At 39.0% G+C, this 19577-nt stretch overlaps 1 protein-coding gene across 1 annotated transcript in view; it reads left to right on the forward strand.

The window, feature by feature from the left end:
* Positions 1-566: 566 nt before the first annotated feature.
* The window catches only part of GPR158 (G protein-coupled receptor 158), a 420275-nt gene continuing 401264 nt past the window's right edge, over positions 567-19577 (forward strand). The window contains exon 1 of the mRNA XM_042991251.1: positions 567-1462. Within this exon, the coding sequence (XP_042847185.1) occupies positions 570-1462 (893 nt within the window). The 5' untranslated portion in view covers positions 567-569. The remainder of the gene's footprint in view (positions 1463-19577) is intronic.

Raw genomic sequence — 19577 nt, forward strand, 5'->3', positions numbered from 1 at the left:
GAAATCTTTGCTCTTCGGGACTCGGTCCTGCGCTGGCGGTGCGGGTCTGTGTGCGCGCACTCCGCGCCTCGCGGCGAAGCGAACGAGGAGGAGCCAGAGCCGGGAGGCGGGAACGACCTGCCACGGGTGAGATGATGGAGCAGCGTCTTTGGCGGCCGCCGCGCCAGCAGCAGCAGCAGCAGCAGCAGCAGCAGCAGCTCTTGAACACACCTCAATGAGAGCGACAGTGGAAGCTGCTGAGCAGAAAGACGTAAGCAGGCTAACTATAGCCGCCGGGAGAGAGAGGGGATGTAACCTGTTCTGCTCAAGGCTGTGAGGTGCGTAATCCCGAGCCGACCCATTATGGAGCGGGTGCAGCCAGCGTTGCCACAGGTGATTTGATTTCCTGTGACGGTAGCTTAGCCAGCCGGGACAATTCCAAAACATTCTTATTTTAAAGTCCTTTTCGGCCACCTGGAGAAGGGGGACGACTCCTAGGAAAAGTCTTACTGTTGATAAATTGACGACCAAAATTTAAAAAGTGTCTCCTCCCGTTACCTCCTCTCCTCTCTGCGAAGCAGATTGGAACCATGGCTTATCCCTTACTCTTCTGCCTCCTGCTCGCTCATCTGGGATTGGGAACTGCTAGCGCCAGCCGCGACCCTCCGGGACGGCTGGATCCCCCTAGGGAGAGAACCCTGAGGCTGAAGCAGCACGCCCAGCAGCCGGCTCGAGCCTCTGCCTCGGATTCCTCGGCTCCCTGGAGCCGCTCCACCGACGGTACCATCTTGGCGCAGAAACTCGCCGAGGAGGTGCCCATGGACGTGGCCTCTTACCTCTACAGCGGGGACTCCCACGAGCTGAAGCGAGCCAACTGCTCCAGCCGCTACGAGTTGGCGGGCCTGCCGGGGAAGTCGTCAGCCCTAGCCAGCTCCCATCCCTCCTTGCACGGGGCACTGGACACGCTGACACACGCCACTAACTTCCTCAACATGATGCTGCAGAGCAATAAGTCGCGGGAGGAGAACTTGCAGGACGACCTGGAGTGGTACCAGGCACTGGTGCGGAGTCTCCTGGAGGGCGAGCCCAGCATTTCCCGGGCAGCCATCACCTTCAGCACCGAGTCGCTGTCCGCGCCGGCCCCGCAGGTTTTCCTCCAGGCCACCCGCGAAGAGAGTCGCATCCTGCTCCAGGACCTGTCCTCCTCGGCACACCACCTGGCCAACGCCACGCTGGAGACCGAGTGGTTCCACGGCCTGCGGCGCAAGTGGAGGACCCACTTACACCGCCGCGGCTCCAATCAGGGGCCCCGGAGCCTGGGCCATAGCTGGCGGCGCAGGGACGGGCTTGGCGGGGACAAGAGCCATGTCAAGTGGTCTCCACCTTATCTGGAGTGCGAGAACGGGAGTTACAAACCCGGGTGGCTGGTCACTCTCTCCGCTGCTTTCTACGGGTTGCAGCCTAACCTGGTCCCGGAATTCAGGTAGGGAGGGGGGAAAAAGCAAAAGCAAAGTCTTCCTTCCGGTGTCTCATGTGGGGAAGGAACACTTGGCTGTGACTCTTAACGCCTCCCACCCCTCCCAGCGGAGACCCAGACTGAGGGACACCTATCGCGGGCGCCTGTGCTTAGGGACAAGAAGCGCCCTAGGTTTGTCAGTTCAGTGAAAGCTTCTCTCAGATCAGTTTCCCTGCAAGGGGCAGGGGACTGGGGAGCATTTGTCAGAGTTGAGAGAAATCTCGGATGCCCTGTGGTTCATTTCAACCCACGGGAGAGCAGGGAGGGTATTTCCCTTTCTGGGGTGATCGGAGGGAAGCTGGAGAGCTCGGGTGTGCCCGTGAGGCACAGAGTGGCCAGCATTGGATGAGGAAGAAAAGGGAACAGGAGGAAGACAGAGTTCCCCGGTTCTGCCACTTAGGGGTAGCCTCTGCCTGCTTTCTCTGTGCGAGGTTCAGGATACCCGTCTGCTGTTAGTTACCAGAGAGCGTGATTAAAAGAGTATATCCCCTCTGCAGTTTTATCCCTTCAGCAGTGAGTCAGTCTCAGCAGCATAGTTGTCTCCAGGATCCACTTTGCAGTTTGATCAGTGTGCTCCTTCTACCCACCTCTCTCCTCCCCCTTGTCTCCCTTCCTTGGTCCCCTCTTTGTCCTGTTCTCTGTGTCAGGCATACCTGAGGGTTCTCTAGTCCTTCACATACTCATACACTTTATAAATGAACTGGATTGAGTTATCTTAGGGAGGAAGGGATTAGTTCGGACTGAATTCACTCAGGGAACTTGGAGGAAATTTAATAACAGTTTTTCTGTATTTCCTGTCTAAAGGTATAGCATTTGTGGGGAGATGAGAATTTGCAAAATAGCAGGGGTAACTTCTGCCCTGGGAAGTACCTGACCTTTCTGCTGAGGAACTTCTAAGAACTAGCACTTAAGGATCAATGTGAGGAAGGAACAGAAAGGGAAGAGTAAAAATTCCAAAGAGAGCCTTGGAGAGAGCCACAGATTGACTGGGGTCCTCCCTGATTTCCATGATGGGAGGTTCTGGCAAGAAGGTCTTGGGCATTGAGGTTGCTTCTGTATTTTTTAGGAACTTAGGCAAAAGTGAGAAACCTCTGTGTGCGAGTGCCTTGATGCTCTGTTTGGCACAACAAGGACAGGATGCTGACCTGGAGAAAGATACCAGGCTGAGTACTGCGTGGGCAAAAGGGGAAATCAGAAAGCTTGTCTTGGCAGTGTCATGTCCTGCTGAATGAACCCCAGTGAGTTGTTTAACCTCTCTGGGCCTCAGCTACTTAACTACCAAATGAGGGAGTTGAAGTAGATGGTCTCCAGGGAGCCATCCAGTTATAAAATTCTGTAGCTTTTGGTGCAGCAATACTTGAGAATATATATACAGATAGCAACCCCCCCCCACCCGCCGTGTGACTACATTAAATGTGTGTGTGTGTGTGTGTGTGTGTGTGAGTGTGTGTGTGGTGTGGGTGTGTGTGTGGGTACACGCACATGCATGTGTTTCTGTCTCTCTTAAAGATCTTGTCTTAAGCCAGAGTAACTCTTTCCTACTTTCAGGATAGTCTTATTTCCTCCTGATTTCCGCAGGATCCTATTAGTAAGAGCTGAGCACAGCTTTGAGTCTTTGCCATAATGTTTGCTAGAAGAGGAAAGATCAGCAGATGCCATTCACTGCCAGAAAATTGTTTGTGGCCTTCAGATAAGTCTTTTTAGGGAGTCCCAGTTCTCAGGATCGATCTTTCTTTTCTTTCTTTCTTTCTTTCTTTCTTTCTTTCTTTCTTTCTTTCTTATCTATCATCATCTATTTACCTATCTGTAATGTTTACTTTCTGTCAGATTTTCTATCTATCTATCTATCTACCTATCTATCTATCTATCTATCTACCTACCTATCATCTATCATCATCATCTATTTACCTATCTATAACATTTACTTTCTGTCAGATTCTGTGGTAACTGCTTCACATGCATTATCTTGATTAATTTTCATGACCCTATGAGTTAGGTTTTATATTTTTTTTAGTTTTTAGTTCATTTAGTTTTATTTTACAGAAAAAATAACCTGAAGCGGGAGAGGTTAAGCTTTTTTCCTGAGATCCCACAGCAGGTAAGTAGTAGAGCTAGGATCTGAGCCCTTTTCATACTTTTAACCACTATGTTAAACTCTGTTTTATGAAGGTGTTCTAAGAATGCTGCATATAATAGAGCTGCTACACAAAAATATATGTATTTTCAAAGGTCAGATGTGGGTCTAGGGGGAGAGCCATTCATTTTCAGAATCATTTCTCTTAAGGCTCAGAAAGCATGAGTCACCTAAATAAACTCAGTGCCTTCTGCCAGCTAAGATGAAAAGCTGAGAACACAAAGGGTCTGAGATTGTGAGGGCTCACACACCCCCTACCTATTTTTTTGGACTACATTCAGAAAATTGTTTCCTCTGGCTAAGTTTCTTTAAGTGCTTTCACAGTCATCAATGGTATTCTTTAGCCAAGGCACAAAGCCAGGCCATTTAGTATTTGGCTCTCTACGAAGCTGGTTCATCCTGGCAGCATGTGTGAAGAGCAGAATAAGTGCACTCCTGAAGTGCCTTTGCTCGGTGTCTTGCACCCCTTAAATGCACAAGATGTTAATTATAGGAACTAGAAGAAATCTTCTGAAGATCAGATGGGTCCTCCTGTTGTCTCATAGATAAATAGCACTAAAAAGGTGAAGTGACTTGTCCAAAAATCACAAATCAATATAGTAATGACAGAACCAGGATCCAGGTCTTCTGCCTCTGGTTTACACTATACTTGATATTTATGTACCTAAATCATATTTCTGTGGCTCTCTTAACCCCTGCATACAATGCATGCTGGGGGACATAGTTTACTCTTCATCATGTTTTAGGACAAAAAAAATTGGCTCATAGAACACAGCTGTTGATTTAAAAAAATATAGTGTTCATTTCACACATTTGAGATACTATTTAAATGGACCTTTTCTGTCTCTTTCTAAAAGGCAAAGTGTTTTGTTTTTTTTTTTTTTTTTTTTGGTGGTGGTGTTTTACGATATACAATATGCATTCTACATTCTGTAATACAGGTGAATAATATTGTACAGACATGTTTACAGGGTAAACCTCAAATAAATTTTTGGAAAGCCATGATTAAGAGCTCTACACATGATTTAAAATGTATTTTGAACGTCCACAATGTTATTTGCCAAAAGCCTTATCTGTAATGGAAAATCCATTGATAAAAATTTTCTTATGGAAGAGGAAAGGAAGAAAAATGTGGTTAAAATTTCCATTTAAGATAAGTTAGTATTTTCTCAGATCTTGCATGTAATAGTCAAACGTTTAAACATTTTATTTTTAGAGGATTAAATCCCAAACATGAAATTCAAAAGTAATGTGAGAACATGGTTAACCACCTTCTTATATTAATGTTTATCATTGTAAAATACCTCTCCGAGTAAATTTTATTCCCCTCTGCTTCAGAATGACACAAGTGTCTTAAGTTTAAAAGCCTGGCTTAAGACTCACATGGGAAGAGAAATTTATTGCTCATTTCTTTTTTTTTCAAAAAATGGCATTAGTTGCTTTAACCAAATGTCTCTTGGGTCTTTTGTTCTATAGTGTAAACATTTTAGTTCTCATATTCCATCTCAGCAAAAGAGAGAGTAATAATTTAATATATATCCTCAGTTGTTTATATTTATTACATTAGGTTTGTGATGTCTTTGTAGAGCTTTCCTTAAAGTTAACTCTTTGGTTTTGCATAATAATTTTTCATTGAGGAACTGGAAGTGCTATGGAGTTGGATCCCATTATGCTGAAATCATAGATATCTTCCTAGTGGTACTTTGTACTGTTCAGTGCTTAGGATGGATATAAGGTGTTGAATTTATATTAAGGTAAAGGAACCTTGGGAACTAATTATTTTTTGATGAGCTAAAAGAGACTTAGGAATTCACTTGGTTTCTTTCATCTTCTCAATTTGCAATGGAGGCAACAAGACCCAAAAAAGGGCTAAAGGAACTTGCTAGAGTGGCACAGCTCTTTTGTGGTAGGTTAGAATTTGTGGGAACAAATATATATTTAGCACCTACTATATATCAGATGCTTTATATATACCATTGCATGTAATTGTATTTTCAGGTAGTGACAACTTCAGGAAAGTTGAGCAACCTGCCCAAGGGAACACAGCTAGTAAATTAGGGAGCCCAAATCAAGTTTAGGTCTATCTAGCTATGAAGCTCATACAGTCTTTCCGCCACCCTATACTGTTATCTCTTGTTTAACAACTTTATTTTCACCTTGTTACTTAAAAATATAACATAGTAATGACTTGAAATAATATATTTGGCCCAAATAAGTCAAACACACTTATTACTTTTAGGCCAACCACACAACCAAGTATGTCGTATAGTAAGAAGAGTATTAGACTTGACAGAACTTTGCCTCAAGTCCCAGTTTTGTCTCTGACTGGCTGTATTACCTGTCTGGAGATCAGCTTCTTCATAATTAAAATGTGGGAATGGAGTTTATGCTATCCAAATATCTTTATAACTCTGTTTTCTATGTATTCTTAATTGGTCTATCCAAATGGTCAACAAGTAGGCTCTGGAAACAGGAATAATACACATAAGTGCGGTACCTTGTGGAAATGATATTGCTGGGGAAGTAACATGCAGAGGAAGAGGAAACCATGTGAATGTCAGACTTGATGTTGATTAAAAAAAGAGCAATAGGGCAATGAAAGAAAGATCACAATAGTGTGGAACCCCCTTTTTATAAACTAACGCAGCAAACATTGATGTCACTGATTTGCTGACTCCTGAGGGACCACTTCACTCTTTCCTTTACATCCTATACGCATATACCTCCATCAGTGATTCTGGTACAGATCTCTGCATTCAACTAGAGAGGGAAATTCACAGTATTAAAGAAATGACCATCTTGCTCCAAGCTAGACATATCTTACATCCCTCTTGTGGGTAATGATAGTGGTGAAAAGAGGTTGCCTGTAGACAGCAGAGATGCCTACCTGGGTTATATATCAAAGAGTTTTTAGATGAACTTCTGCCATTGAGGTTTTTCAGTCTCAATTATTTCATCTGTAAGCTGTGAATAGTAAAGTACATCTCCTTTGGGATTCTGTAGTGACTAAGTGAAGAATTGTGATCGTACAGGAAGTTCAGTAAATATTTTGTAATGTAACTTCTGGCTTCCCAAGTACTTCCCTCAGAGATAAACTTTCTTAGTTTTAAAAGTCATGTGGTTAATAGTTTATAATTTATATGATGGCTTAGTTTCATCCCTCATTATTGTGAACACTTGTAATGACAGTGGATCAGGGTAGAAATATGGGCCTTGGAGACAGAAGATAGTGGCATCCTCTGGGTGGTGTTTGACTGGGTGGTGTTTGACTCATGGTGTTACCATGGGCAGTAGTTGCCTTTCTAATTTTCAGTTTCTTCATCTATAAATTGAGGGGGTTGGTCTAGGTGACATGTAGGACTCCTTATAACCCTGAAAGTCTATGATTATGTACATAATTAAACATGTTACTTTAACTTTTGAAGTTTTATTTGATTAGAATGCTGAAAACAGTTAATCCATTTTCATTTAAATGAAGATCATGTTCATATATGTTCAATGTAGTTTTTATCATAGTCATTTATTTATTAGAGAGAGCCCTCTTGATGTATACTGAGCTAAATATATATACTAATGGAAATGAGAGCTTTCTTTCTTTCTTTCTTTCTTTCTTTCTTTCTTTCTTTCTTTCTTTCTTTCTTTTGAATACTGTTTCAAAATAAGAAGCATGATCTGAGCTTCCAGATCTTTTTTTGAATGTTTATTTACTTTTGAGAAAGAGAGACAGACAGAGCACGAGCAGTGGAGGGGCCAGGAGAGAGGGAGGCACAAAATTGGAAGCAGGCTCCAGGCTCTGAGCTGTCAGCACAGAGCCTGATGCGGGGCTCAAACTCACGAACCGTGAGATCATGACCTGAGCCAAAGTTGGACACTCAACCTACTGAGCCACCCAGGCGCCCCCTGAATTTCCAGATCTTGAAAGACCCCCTGAATATACTTAAAGTCAACATGAAGCTATTTTGCAATTTTTTTAATGTTTATGTATTTTTGAGACAGAGAGAGACAGAGCATGAGCAGGGGAGGGGCGGAGAGAGAGACACACACACACAGAATCCAAAGCAGGCTCCAGGCTCTGAGCTGTCAGCACAGAGCCTGATGTGGGGCTTGAACTCATGGACCGTGAGATTATGACCTGAGCTGAAGCCAGAGGCTTAACTGACTGAGCCACCCAGGCGCTCCTATTTTGCAAATTTCTAAATCAAGGGCATCAGTATGCCTGTGTAACTTCCCTCAAGATAACTAATGTTTAGGTTGAAGCTCCTTACCTACCCACTCTTAATAACAACTCATTTTCAATTTACTTCTGTAGTTGGCTTTAAAATGTAAAGAAAAGGGCTATTTATTGTGGTGCAGCAGTGACACAGTATTACTTGCCATTTTCTAGAACACGCATTTGGAAGCAGAAATGGGATTTCTGAGACTGCTAAATAAATAACAAGAGTATATGCCTGCCCTCTGGAGAGGGAACTGATGCCCTCCCTAGCTGATTTTATAGCCTCAACTGCGAGATAAGTCAAATTTTACTTTCAATTTAAGAAAGGCAGCAGTTTGGTGTTCATTGTTCAGGGTTTTATGGCTACCTTTTTCCAACCTGCACTGTGTTTTATGATTATATTGTAACATACTGGGATGCCGAGAAGTATGCTGTTGACGTTAGTTTGCACTTGGTTGGTACAGAAGCATTAGTGCCTTGTTTGTTTTCTCCCTTCAGTTCTGGACTGGTATTTACAGGGTTATTTTAGCAGACTTACTAAAATAGTACACTGGGATTTTGATAACTTTGGCAGCTTGATGGCCACTATGCACAAATAGGCAGCACACTGGTACCGGGGCTATGCTCAGAGTGTTTGCAGCCGACAATGTTATTAGGCTCTTGTCCACAGCTTTGGCATATGTACCAGGGAGTGGGGGGTGAGGGCAGCTTGTTCTCCTGGTCTGTCAGCCTTATTTGCTTCTCAGCTGTTAGTAAAAAAAAAAATTCTATGTGCAACTTCTACTTTATCTGGGCATTTACTCATCCCACAAGTCTTTCTTACTTCAGGGAAGAAAACATAAAAATATTTGGGTGGATAGGTTGTTTTATGAAATACTTCTTCAGTTAAAAGACCTCAGTTTTCTACAATACCAAACTTAGTATAGGAGCCATGACTTTCTTTTTTGTATCAAAGCATATTATAGTGTCTCAAAGCAATTGCAGGATACATCTAGTTTCATCTAGGTAGGATTTATAGGAAACACAAAATTCGTTTAAGTGATCTGACCCCAAGATCATTTTTCCCAAACAAAAATCTTGTTACCTACCTTTTTGTCAAAGAAGGAAGTCTGTCTCTCTTGCTCTCTCTCTCTCTCTCGTACATGGTTAACAATTACTTCTAATTAATTTAAATACATATAATATCTGTTCTAACTTTCCCAGTTAAAAACTGTAACTACAACAAGACAATGTAGAATTAAAAAATATCTGTCCAGTTAGCAAAAGTACCCAGTGCATCTATAACTTAAAAGGAAACTTAGAATTACATAAGATTTTGGTTTATTTCTTTAACCTAGCTTTCTCTCCACTTATGTGTTTTGTCCCATGGGTATGCCTTTTTACATTACTATGGAAGAACTTTTATAGAGTAATATGACACATAGCTTTTATCTGAGAAAGAATAAAAGGTAATTCGGTATAGAATAATATGTTTTATCAATTTTAAGATGTATTTCGTCCTGATTTTGATGTCTTTTAACTGAGATCTGTCTTATGATTGAGAGCATGTCATTTTCAATTGGCATACATTTCCTTTTAATGGTACACAATGCTGCATATTTCAATTAATGGTATCTTATATTTGATGAATATATGCCTGCCATGGGGCTCGAACTCATGAACTGGGAGATCATGACCTGAGCTGAAGTCATATGATCAACCAACTGAGCCACCCAGGCTCCCCTCTTTTTTCTCTTTTTTTAAAGATTTTTTTTTTTTTTTTGCTTTTCAAATTTTTATTCAAATTGCAGTTAGTTAACATACAGTGCAATATTGGTTTCAGGAGTAGAATTCAGTGATTTATCACTTCCATACAACATCCAGTGCTCATCGCAAGTACTCTCCTTAGTACTCATCACCCATCTAGTCAATCCTCCACCCACATCCTTCCATCAACCCTCAGTTTGTTCTCTATCTTTCAGAGTCTTTTATGGTTTGTTTCCCTCTCTCTTTTTTCTTCCTCCTTTCCCACATGGTCATCTGTTTTGTTTCTTAAATTCTACATATGAGTAAAATCATATGGTATTTGTCTTTCTCTGACTTATTTCATTTAACATAGTATATTCTAGCTCCACCCACGTCATTGCAAATGGAAAATTTTTGATTCTTTTTGATGGTTGAGTAATATTCTGTTGTATATATATACCACATCTTCTTTACCCATTCATTGGTTGATGGACATTTGAGCTCTTTCCATAGTTTGGCTATTATTGATACTACTACTATAAACATCAGGATGCATGTACCCCTTCAAATTTGTATTTTTGTATTCTTTGGGTAAATACCTAGGAGTGCAATTGCTGGATCATAGGGTAGTTCTATTTTTAACCTCCATACTGTTTTCCAGCTTGCATTCCCACCAACAGTGCAAGAGGGTTCCCCTCTCTCTTCATCTTCACCAACCCTGTTGTTCCTTGTGTTATTAATTTTAACCATTCTGACAGGTGTGAGGTGGTATCTCATCGTGGTTTTGATTTATATTTTCCTGAAGATGAGTGATGCTGAGCATCTTTTCATGTGTCTGTTAGGCAACTGTATGTCTTCTTTGGAAAAATGTCTATTCATGTCTTCTGCTCATTTCTTAAATGGATTATTTGTTTTTTAGGTGTTGAGTTTGATGAGTTCTTTATAGATTTTTGGATACTGACCCTTTATCAGATATGCCATTTGCAAATATAAAGATTTTATTTCTAATTAATCCCTACACCCAATATGGGGCTTGAACTCACATGTGTGAGATTAAGAGTTACATGCTCTACTGGCTGAGGCAGACAGATACCCCCACAGTCCTTTTAATGTATGTGAAATATACAAAACATTGGGCCAGAAGTGGCAGAAACTTTTGTTTTCAGATTAGATTATCAAAGGATTATCAAAATCTTTCCCACACCATCTGGTGAAGGATTTCACTCACACTGTGGGAAAATGCCTAGGACAGTGAGAATAAAAGACCACTTGTAGGGGTGCCTGGGTGGCTCAATCAGTTAAACAACTGACTCTTGATTTCAGCTCAGGTCATGATCTCACAGTTTGCTTTCACAGTGCAGCGCCTGCTTGGGATCTCAGGCTTTGCTCTGACAGTGGGGGGTCTGCTTGGGATTCTCTTTCTCCCTCTCTCTAAAAATAAATAGGCTTTTTTAAAAAAGACCACTTATGGACCAAAAACAGGAGGAAATAGATCTTTCTTTTTTAAAGGGCTTAGAGGTTTTACGGTGTAAATAAAAACTTCATGGTGTAGCCACATAACTAGTTTCGGCTGGTGAGATTTAAATGGAATTGTGGAGTTAAGTGTTTTTTTCTTTTTCCTCTTTTTTTTTCTAGTCAGCTGCCTGAATGAAGAGTTTGGATTTCCCTTATTTGATGCCTCATACCACCGCACAGAGCAGGGTTTCTCATACTAGGCTTTATTGACATTTTGGGCCAGATCATCTTTTGTTGTGAGGGCTGTCTTGTTTGTCTTAAGACGTGCAGTAGCACCTCCGGCCTCTACTTACTAGATGCTAGTAGCAACCTCGTGGACCTCCTAGACATCAAAAATGTGTACAAACATTGCCAAATATCTCCTTGGGGGCAAAATGCTTATGTTTGAAAGCTGCTGGTGTAGAGAGAACTCATATAAATATGCTCTTCTAGGGCTATTTATTTCAAGGCTTCTGTATGTATATGTATGTGTATGTGTTCGTGAATGAGTCTGACAGATCACATTTCTATTATTTATTCATTTTCTTACTTGTTTGGAACATAAGATCATTTCATATATAGAACCTGATATGAGTGAGGACTGGAAAATTTTCATCAATGTAATATTAATTTACATTTTTACATCATCAGGGTTCAAAAAGAACAACTTGGCAAATTATTTGTAGAATTTGTTACTAATACGGCTTTATTATTCTCATGGTTAAGTGTTTTATATCTAAGGTTTATCCATAAAGGATGCATTTTGAAAAGAAAACGTGTGTGGGGGGTGGTGGGGTCATTCTTTAAAGAAGCAAATTTTAGTCGGTGTCCTGACAAAGTTTCTTTTTGAAGAATTAGAATTTTAGAAGTAAAAAAGATTTTAGAGATAATATAACCCAATTTATAGTTACTTTTACAAGTGAGGAAATTGACACCCAGGGAAGTGACCATCACTTGCATTAGCTATGGCTGCAGTGAACTTGTAATTTAACGTAGGCACAAATAAAAACACCCAGAGTCATCAAATAAAGGTTAACTTATATTCATTATTCACTGATTTCAAACATGGCTGGGCATCAGGATCATCTGGAAAGCCTGATAATATGTTCCTTGGCCCTCCCAGACCCTGTGAATAAAATAATCTGAGGATAGGTTCAGAAGTCTATATTAAAACAAAGTCTTTGTAATTCAGAGGCAACTGATCCTTAAGCACCAACTTGGAAAAAGGCAAAAAGCGTTTAATAAGGTTGTAACATATATAATCCATTTCCCAAGATTTTAAGAATAAAAATTAAAAATTGTAGATGCTTAGCACCTTCAGCTTTAGTTATCCAAAGGATTTGGATACAGGCCATTCTGAATACCTGAAGCAATTCAATATTGTGAATGATCCTATTGGTAGGGGTAGAATGAATAGCAGGCTCTTCAAGAAGGCAGAGACATCACAGGTACTGAGCCTTGGAATATGGGCCACAGAGTAGTGTGCTGTATCTCCCTCTCTTTATTTTGGGTTCCTTTTCTCACTGTTAAGATAGGGGCTATCATGAAAACAGCTGTTTCTGGTCTCTTTATATAAAAGTCCTATTTCCCCAACCAGTTCCACATGGCTTTCACATGCAAGAACCACATTTTACGACTTCCCATATTCAGTCCCTCTTGAAATCACCTTGCATTATTTCAGGGAGGCGGTATGGAATAGTGTCTAGGAGGAAGGGTTTTAGGATTATAAATGTATACTTGAATCCATGAGCTTTCACTTTTGCTTACCATGTGACACTGGGCAAGTTACTCAACTCTTTCCATGTCTTTATCTTGAAAAGGTATAGAGTACCTCTCATGGTTGTAAAGAGTAAACAGTCATATATATATCTATATATATATCTATATATATATATACACATATATAAACATATATATATACACATATATATATAAACACACACATATATATATGTAAATATATATATATGTATATATAAACCATATATATAAACATATATATACACACATATATATATAAACACACACACATATATATGTGTGTGTTTATATATATATGTGTGTATATATATGTTTATATATATGTATATATATGGTTTATATATACATATAGTATATATATGGTTTATATATATAGTATATATATGGTTTATATATATTTTATATATATTTAGTTTAGCATAATGTGTGGAATGTAGTATTTAAAGAAAACATTATAGAGTATATAACATGTGTCTGGCTAGGACTATAGGTGCTGGAGATATAATAATGAAAATAACATGGATTTTTTTGTGGGGGTGGGGGGAGATGGATGATAAATAAGAAAAATAAATATAATAAATAATTCTTGATAGGAACAAGTGATATAAAGTTATAAATAGGATAATGAGATAAAGAATAGCTGAGAGGCAGGGTGGGCTGCATTAAATAGGATGGTCAGGAAAGACCGTTGAGTTAAGAAATGAAGGATGAGGAGACAGGCATGGAACAAGTTGAGGTAATCATGATCTAAATAGGAAATAGCAAGAACAAAGGTCTTGAGACAAGAATGAGCTTCAAATGGTCTAAGAATAGAAAGAGAGTGTTACTAGAATGTACTGAGAGGTGGGTAATGACATAGAAGATGAGTGTAATATATGCAGAAGGTGTTCAATAAATGGCTAAGATACTGTGGTAATATAGAAACATATTAAGTGCTTTAAACATTTCTACCCCTTAGCAATCTGTAAATTGTGGATGAATCTACACTGTTTTCCTTTGGATGGTTTGGTTGTAATGTTATCTTATTTTGGTGCTTTTTTCTCTTTCCTCCATTTACTCTTGGCCTTCTTGCCATTGCCTCCCTTAGCTCTGGGAGTTTGAGTTTTCCAGTCTCTCTGATGAGATTTCAGTAAAAAAATAAGCTATTTCTTTTTATATATATATAATTTTTTAAAGTTTATTTTGAGAGAGAGAGAGAGAGAGAGGGAGAGTGAGTGAGTGTGTGTGTGTGTGTGTGTAAATGGGGGAGGGGCAGAGAGAGAGGGAGAGAGAGAAACCCAAGCAGGCTCTGTCAGCACTGAGCCTGACACGGGGCTCTATCTCATGAACCCATGAGATCATGACCTGAGCCGAAACCAAGAGTCAGATGCTTAACCAACTGAGCCACCCAGGTGCCCCAAGAATAAGCTATTTCTAGTTGCTCCATTCTCAAATGTGAATGAACAAATTGGAATTTGAGAGGCAAAGGAGGTAGAAATAAAAAATCCAAAATTTCTTGCAAAAATAAGCTGGGTGCTTTCCTTGCTCCCTGGCTCAAACCTGTACATAAAGCCTTTTCCAGACACAGACAGCAGAATAAGGGCAGAGACACAGCAGGTTAACTCCTGGGTGAAGCATCTTTTTCTTCACCAGCATGCCTGGAATGACGTCCTGCAGATCCCTGACTTCTCTCAAGCTGGTAGCTGGCAGGTCTTGTCATTTGGCATTTCCTGACATACTTTGTTGTCCTTTATGGTGAGGTCTCAGATGTAGAGGTCAGGGGCTGCCTGTGAGAGGCACAAGGCATAGAAGTGAGATTGGAAGAGTCAGAAGAGAGACCACAAATATTTGGACATGAATTTGGAGGTAGACTTTGCATTATGGGAAGTATAGGCAGGACTGTATCTCTAATGAGCATTAACAATGAAAATCTGGTTTATGGGTTTTAGGAAATAAAATAATCATCATTACCTTCTCTAACATGACAAATGTGGAATTTAATCTATTGGTTACCTTGCTTTTTGCACCCATAAATTTTAAATAATATCTTATATGATTTACTTTTCTTTCTCTGTTTTCCTACTTCTCTTGCTATTCCAGTATTTTTAGATAATTAAAGATGGTAGAATTTATAACCTGTCACTGCAGTAAAAAAAAATAATAATCATAAAAAACCAAAACCCTCTGTGCTTTGTCTATTGATTGCCTCTAAGAAATGAAACTTGAATAACTGAATCCGTGCATTTTCAGAATGTTCAAATTCCAAGAACTAATGGATTATCTCTCTCTAGATCAGTTGCTCGAAACCCTGCTACCTTTAGTTTGCAAGTGTCTGCAAGGAGACTTCACATACTGCTCCCCACCCTTGGAATTGGCTTCTGCCTTTCTTTTTCTTGTTAAAGAAAGAAAAAGGAACCATATATTTTACTTATCTCTAATATCATCTAAGTTTTTAATCAATCATACTATTTCTTTAAAAAGTTTCACATTTTTTTGAAGCCATTCTTGTTGGAGTCTCATGTTTTCTGCAGAATAACTATCATGGAATATCTTTTCGAATTACTGAAAATTTGAATTCAACTGTGTGTTGGATGCAGGTTCTGTTATTTCTAGAATTTTTATTTTTTCATCTCCTGGAGCACAATTTCAAATACTTTCTAAGTATTTCAGGTACTTTCTAAATAAAATTTCTAAGTCTTCCCATGTCTGAAAACATGTCTTAGCGCATGATTGATTGTCAGAATATGGAATTATAGGTGCAAAGTCATTTCAGCCTCAGAATTTTAAAGACATTGTTTTTAGCATTTATTGATGGTGGTAAAACATTTTTGATATTAACCTGATTTATTACACTTTTGTAGGTAATTGTTTCTTGTCTCCCCATGGAAACTTTTAAGGTCTTTTCTTTTTCCTTGGGGTTCTGAATATTCATGATGATGTGCTTAGATGTGATTCTTTTTATTCATCAACCATACCACTTAGTTGGCCCTTTTAGACTTTTCCACTCAGAAATTTTCTTTTGTGATTGCTTAAAATTACTTTCTCCTATCCATTTTCTCTTTCTGGAACTCCTAACAGGTATTTGACCTTCTGGGTTGATCTCTGTATTTCTTAACTTTTTTCTCATTTTTCCATGTTTTTCTTTTTACTTTCCCTTCTAGGAGATTTTATTTTTTCTTCCTTTTTAGTAAATTTACTTTCATTTGTCAATCTCTTTTAATTTCTACAAACTCTTTCTTGCTTTGATTGTTCTTCATAATTGTATGATCATTTTCTTAAATTTCTTTGAGAAAATTAAAATACCTATTAAATTGTCTTCTGTTGCCTGAATTACTGTTGTTTGTTCCTGGCTTAGTTGTTTTGCTTTTTCATACCAGTTCTTCTCCTTTATGCTACCAGTTCATCTCAAATGTGATCTTTAGTCATTGGTTTTATGATTGAAGGGCTCAGTTAATTTACATGGCTAGATGACGCGGAGCCTTCTCAGATGTGTAGGTCTAGTTTCTCAGTAGAACTCTCCCTTGATCGTGAGGCTTCATTTTCTTTAGGGTGCCTGAGAAGGAAGTTGGGAGTCTCTGGGCCACCCTAGACCTTTACTCTAGGAGAACTAATAACCAATTTTAGAAACTTTAGCTCTTCCCAGGCATTTTTTTCCATCTCTTTACAGAATCGTTCTTGGGTTTCAGTTTGGGAATAAATACCATTACAGCACACAAAGGAGGATAACTTGTGTGACTGTTTAGAAGGAAGTCCTTCAATTCATTATCTTGATGTCTGCCTCATTTTCTACTTCTACTCTTGAAACCAATTGACTTTGAGTTTAAAATCTTTTTGAAAAGTCTGTTGGAAGAGACTCCATATCCAACTGCCATTACAACTGGATATAGAGGGATGAGGTAGAGAAATATATGCTCAACTCACCGACTTGAACAAGAGCTCAAACTTGGGTCTTCTGACCAGTCTTCCTACACTTATACCAAGGATATGGATATCATATACAGCCCTTTTCCTTATTAGGTATGTCTCCTTAGGCAACCCATTTCATCTCTTTTTGTCCCAAATTTCTTAACTATTATTTAGAAAAATGATGTTGATAATACATAGTTGTAACATAAACTGGGGAAATAATATCAGTCACATACAGTTTCAGTGAGAACGTTTTAAGGTTATCTAGCATAATGTCTGACAGTTAACGAGTACCTAATAAACGATAACTTAAAACATAGGGTTCAAAGCATCCAGGTAAACACTATATTTAGTTCACATCTTGGGTTCCTAACCAGGGTGGCTTATTTTACTTTCAATGGGAAATTTTTTTATCTACTTTATGGCCTTATTTACTACTATTATTTCTGGATTAGAAGTAGCCTTTAGAGTACACACACACACACACACACACACACACACACAAACTGTGCAGATTATCATCTGGGTAATCTGACCTGAACATCTGAATAAGAATCAACAGAAAAAAAAAGAGAAATTTAGTAATTTAAGAAATGATTAATACAAAGATATTTTCATTTAGATATTGCAGCCAAACACTAACATAAATGGCACTTTTAATTAAGTCAACAGGAAACTGAAGGTATGAGATCATTATTTTATATTTTAAGACATAAATTAAACATTTATTTTCCATGACAGATATACTTTGTCATTTTTTCCTTCCTAGACATTAAAAAAGTACGACTTTCGACATATTATATAACTTGCCTGAACCTTATTTTCGTCATCTATAAAACGAGAGGATACTTCCTCTTTTATAGGATTGTTATTTGGAAAAAATGGGTCAATATAGGGGATCTCTTTGTACTGGGCCCCCTGAAAAGGGATTGTTATACCCCATTCAGAAATAGTCATATCCAAAGAGTTGATACAAGGAACACTGTGGATGTGTTTGATAAAATAAATTGTCCTCTTGTTATTTAAAATTGAAATAAAATGAAGCTCAAAACAATCCCAGCGAAGGAAAACCACAAAATGAAACATTAGTCAGCGACCTCTATAAAAGTGGCAGACTCAAAATGTATTTTTCAGAAAGAAAAATGCTATTAACAAATTCTGAACCCTAGCAATTTGAAGAGATATGCTGCACTTAAGTTTGAAAAAAAATATCTCCTTGAGGAGCCTCAAAATGCAAAGATTGTATATGTGGATGGAAAATAGATGTTTCTCCTGATTGACCTTACTTCATTTTGTATTTATTGGTTCTTTCTCTTTTTTTAAAATCACACTTGAGTTATTTTTTTTTTTTTCACACAAAATGTACAGATCTTCCCAAGGAAGGTGTGACCTGATTGCCAAAAAACCTTCCAAGAACAAGAAGCCAGACAGATGGAAGACGTTTGTCACTATGTAAAGTTTTGGCAAGCTTTCTCTGGACGTGTCTGCTGCAAAGTAGCATGGGGGAGGAGAACATTTCCTTGCTTTGAGACAGACTCTTGTCAAATTTTCTAGATGTTTTAGAGGGCATCAGATTATGTTCTTGGTTCTTTTGTATTTCTTGTAGTTATATGCTTGAATTAAATGATACAGATGCTTGGTGCTTTTCTGAGGATATTTTCTGAGGATGAGATGCCTCAAGTGAAGAAACTACACAAAGCTTACTTAAGTCACTGAAACATGAATGTAGACTCTTCTACAGTTAGATGGAAAAAGAAGGAAAATAGCTCTTCTTCCCCTTAAAAAAAGTATTTTCACTTTTCCTTGATCGCATCCCATTTATGAGATATGCTCTTCTCTTCATATGCTACTTGTGTGCAAATAATTTTAATTAAATACTTGCTATATAGCTCACTGTTTTGCTTACTTTTTATTCACCCAACTGTTTAAAAAAAACAACTTTTTTTAGGGGCACCTGGGTGGCTCAGTTGGTTGAGTATCTGACTTCAGCTCAGGCCATGATAGGTTCGAGCCCCACGTTGGGCTCTGTGCTGACAGCTTCAGATTCTGTGTCTCTCTCTCTGCCCCTCCCCCACTCACACTCTGTCTCTCTCTCTCTCCTTCAAAAATAAATAAACATTTAAAAAAGCCCTTTTTAAAACGTTTATTATTGACAGAGAGAGAGAGGCAGAAAGTGGGGGAGGGGCAGAGAGAGAGAGGGATATATAGAATCTGAAGCAGGCTCCAGACTCTGAGCTGTCAGCACAGCTGTCTCGCACCCACAAAACGCGAGATGGTGACCTGAGCTGAAGTTGAACGTTTAACTGGCTGAACCACCCAGGCACCCCCCACAACTCTGTTTTAAAAGTCTCTCCATGTTGCTATATATAAAACCAGTCCATTTCTCTATTGCAATATGGTACTCTACTGCTGCATAGTGTGTAGAAACTGTCCAGTCCCAGGGATGGGCACCCAGACTGTCTTCAATTCCCTGAAATTACAATAACACTGTAATAAGCTTAAATACCCCTTTATAGATTTAAGTGAGAATTTCTTTGAAAGATAAATCCAAGAGCAGGATTTCTGGGTTACAGAGAGGAGTGAACATATTTTACAAAATATTGTAAGATTGTTCTCTCGACAGGCTGCATCAGTCTACATACTCACCACTAGGGCATAAGGGATCCTACAGCTTTATGTTACTGCCAACACTTGGTGTTGTGCAACTTTCTAATTTTTTGGCCAGTTTAATGAATCCAAAGTGACATCTCACTACTGTTTTAATTTACATTTCTCTGATTACTAATGAGCTTACGCATCTCTTCATGTGCACATTGTAAGTGTTGGGTTTACTTTTCTAGAAAATGCTTGTTTATATCCTTTGCCTTGAC

Source organism: Panthera tigris, chromosome B4, assembly GCF_018350195.1.
Source record: "Panthera tigris isolate Pti1 chromosome B4, P.tigris_Pti1_mat1.1, whole genome shotgun sequence".
Lineage (NCBI taxonomy): Eukaryota > Metazoa > Chordata > Mammalia > Carnivora > Felidae > Panthera > Panthera tigris.